Source organism: Herpailurus yagouaroundi, unplaced genomic scaffold (genome assembly GCF_014898765.1).
Source record: "Herpailurus yagouaroundi ecotype Mexico unplaced genomic scaffold, PumYag 139, whole genome shotgun sequence".
In the NCBI taxonomy this organism is placed as follows: domain Eukaryota; kingdom Metazoa; phylum Chordata; class Mammalia; order Carnivora; family Felidae; genus Herpailurus; species Herpailurus yagouaroundi.
The window spans coordinates 47054148-47057573 of NW_024412394.1; the positions used below are offsets into that span (position 1 = coordinate 47054148).

General features: G+C 38.0%; 1 protein-coding gene across 1 annotated transcript in view; it reads left to right on the top strand.

Annotated features, from left to right (window-relative positions):
* Positions 1–3426, top strand: part of CUNH6orf163 (chromosome unknown C6orf163 homolog) — a 19666-nt gene continuing 16240 nt past the window's right edge. The window contains exon 1 of the mRNA XM_040474115.1: positions 1–534. Coding sequence (XP_040330049.1) covers positions 387–534 — 148 coding nt within the window. The 5' untranslated portion in view covers positions 1–386. The remainder of the gene's footprint in view (positions 535–3426) is intronic.

Consider the following 3426-nt stretch of genomic DNA (forward strand, 5'->3'; position numbering starts at 1 on the left):
AGAGAGTATCTGGGAAATGAATGGCTCTACCATGCTCCCTTTCCTCATTATTTCTAGTTGCTTTTATGAGCAAAGCTTGTCTTACCTAGCAACAGTTGCTAAGTAAGTTAACAGTTTAGTGCTAAAGTCTGGAAGAGAGCCACTGCTTAAATCTTCCCAAATCCAGTGCCCATACCTTATGTGGCAAAGGCTTTTAGAACCATTCTTTACCATTAAGCACATAACCACTACCTAATCATGGCGAATCATTTCATCCTTACCAGCCTCTAACATCGTCCTAAAACCTTGATCCTCTTCTAGCTTCCTTAAACTTCCAGATTTTCTTAAAACTTTTATTTCTGATCTTAAGAGTACTTTAACTGCACATAGTAAAAGACATCTTAATTATGATCCGAAATCCGAATTACACGAATTTTGTTTGCTGTGCTGTTTGTAATAAAATAATTCCACCAGCCCCTTTGGGGGAAACCTTCAAACGGATCCATGAATACAAGCCATTTAAGACACGCTTTTACACTCACAAAGATATACTGGGTAAGTAAATGCTGTTTTCCTTTGTTCTAATATTTGATAGCATTATGTGCTATTCTTTCTGCTATATTGACTTTTATCAGCTCTTCTGATCAAAGTTGCTTGTCTTGCAGGGGTGTCTGTTTGGCATGAAAAGAATATGGGTTGAAATCCAGCTTCTCTGCTTACCAGTTGTGTACCTTAGACAGTACACTTAGCCTCTCAGTGTGTTTCCTTATAGAGATGTTGGGAGTCCTATATTAAGTAGGGATATTAATACCTCTCTAGCAGGTTGGTTATGAGGCTTTAATGAAATATTTGTTGGCATATAATAGTAAACAGGAGTTCTATTTGCCCTGGCCCATACTTTGGCAACTTCCTTACACATAGTAGAGGAAATACCTCCAAGTAACACCTTAATAAATAGTGAAGCTATAACCTTTACTAGTAGCTGGTGACATAAACATAGGTAGCATGGAGATAACCTGAGAATATTTACTATACAAGCAAATCAGACTGTAATTACAGGTTTCCTTCTCTCCTTATCCCCATCATCAGAGTTTGTAGTCTGACTTTGAGCCTTAGAAATGTTTTCCTAAGGACTCTCCAGATACTTCTCTGATCCTCTCTTCCTTTATACCTGGTAAACTACTGATTTAATTTCACTCTTGATCTTTGAAAATATGAGAAACTAAAGAATGGAGAGTGTTTTGAAAAAACTACAGTACAGGGAGAGGTCGAATTGGAATCATCCTCTAAAAACATCAATACCCAAACTGACTTTAACTTCTAGTAAATGTTTAGTGTGACTTATTAATTACAATCTCTGATATGATTTGGCTTTTTACACCCAGGCCAGTGGATACCCATTCTTAGATATGCATTTAATGATTGACTTCTTATGCCTTCTGAGATATCTGAATCCAGATAAGCAAAATTAAATCTAACTAGGTAGAAATTAATATTTTATATACAGTGAACTGTATTTGTCATTGACTTTTTTATTAAAAAGTTTTTTTAATGTTTATTTATTTTAGAGAGAAAGAGAGTGCACAAGTGGGGTTAGGGCAGAGAGAGAGTGGAGACACAGAATCTGAAGCAGACTCCAGGCTCTGAGCTGTCAGTGCAGAGCCCAAGGTGGGGCTCAAATCCATGAGCCGTGAGGTCATGAACTCAGCCCAAGTCGGCACTTAACCAACTGAGCCACCCTAGCATCCCTGTCATTGACTGTTAAGTCAATGTTCTTAATGAGTAAACTCAAGAGCATGTGGGAATGTCTGTATAAATGTTAAATGAATATTGCATAGTGCAGTAGTCCTCAACCCTAGCAGTGCACACAGCTTTTAAAACATTTGTTTTTACAGGGCACCTGGGTGGCTCAGTTGGTTAAGCATCGGACTCTTGGCTTCAGCTCAGGTCATGATGTCATGGTACATGAGTTTGAGCCCTGCCAGCGCCGAGCCTGCTTGGGATTCTCTGTCTCCCTCTCTCTCTCTGCCCCTCCCCCACTCGAGCTCTCTCTCTCTCTCTCTCTCTCTCTCTCTCTCAAAGTAAATAAACATTTAAAAAATTTTGTTTTTACTACAAATATCTAAATACAGAGTCATTGGATTTCATATTCAACATAGACCCACTAAATTAGAACCTTCAGAATCAGGCTTCAGCATGTGTTGGTTTTTTATGTTTGTTTGTTTCATATTTTAATAGTTTTTATTTGGAAATAGTTTAAGACTCACAAGTGTTAACAACAGAGTTCCCATGTATTCCTCTAGTTTCTCTCATTGATATCTTACATAATGCTAGTATATAGTCAAAACCAGGAAATTGCTATTGGAATAATACTATTAACTCAGGTACAGAACTTATGTGCATTTTTTTCTTGTTTCATAGTTTCATGAAATTTATCACGTGTAGGGTTGTATAACCATCACCACAATCAGGACGTAGAGCTGCTCTGTCACCATAAAGGAACTCCCTTGTGTTACTCCTTACCCTAACCTGAACCCCTGGCAACCACTAATCTTTTCTCCATCACTATAATCTTACCCCTTTGAGATTGTTATATAAATTAAATCATATAATATATAACTTTCAAATTGGCTTTTTTCATTCAATATAATGCCCTTGAGATCCATCCAAGTTATTCTTTGTATTAGTAGTCTTTTCCTTTTCGAGTATTTTTTTTAAAGCTATGCGGGAATCCTCTTGTACAATCAGGGTTGAGAATAATATAAAATAATGGGATTTAGGCTAAAAAAGAATAATAGCAACCCACAGTTGTATCACATTTTTATGAAATTTAATACACTGATGGCCCATGCTCAGTCACCTTTCTTCCTAGATCTTTCATAATCATATCTGCACAGTGTTGAGCCTACAAAGTATATGTCCATCTCTACTATAGTATCCCCTGCCCTCTGTTTTTAGATTCACTGATAATCTAGTATCATAGACTCTTAATGCTACCAAACATGGATGTTTATTTGCAGGTAACAAAAACACAACTCAGACTAGACCATGCATAAAATAGAATTTCTTGGCCTTTTAACAGAGAAACCCAAGCAGGATTTGGCTCCAGGGCTTTCAGTGTAGCCACACTTGCTCTCAGTGAGTTGGCCTAATTGTTTACTCCTGCAACCAGGCTTACAGGAGAGGGAAAAAGAATAAAAGTTGTCCCAGACTGCTCTATGTGGCTGTTACCTCCAGCTTAGAAATCTCAGAGGGGAAAAAAAAAAAAAAAAAAAAAAAAAGCTATATTCTCCTTACATCCTTATATAAAATCCTAGAGAAGAGCCTGGTTAGCCAGGCTGGAGCATGTGCCCAATCCTGGGCTGATTATTATGGCCTGGAGGATGGGGACAATGTGATGGGACATGCAGGATGGCTGCAGTGATTTGCAGGAACCCCCCCCCCCCC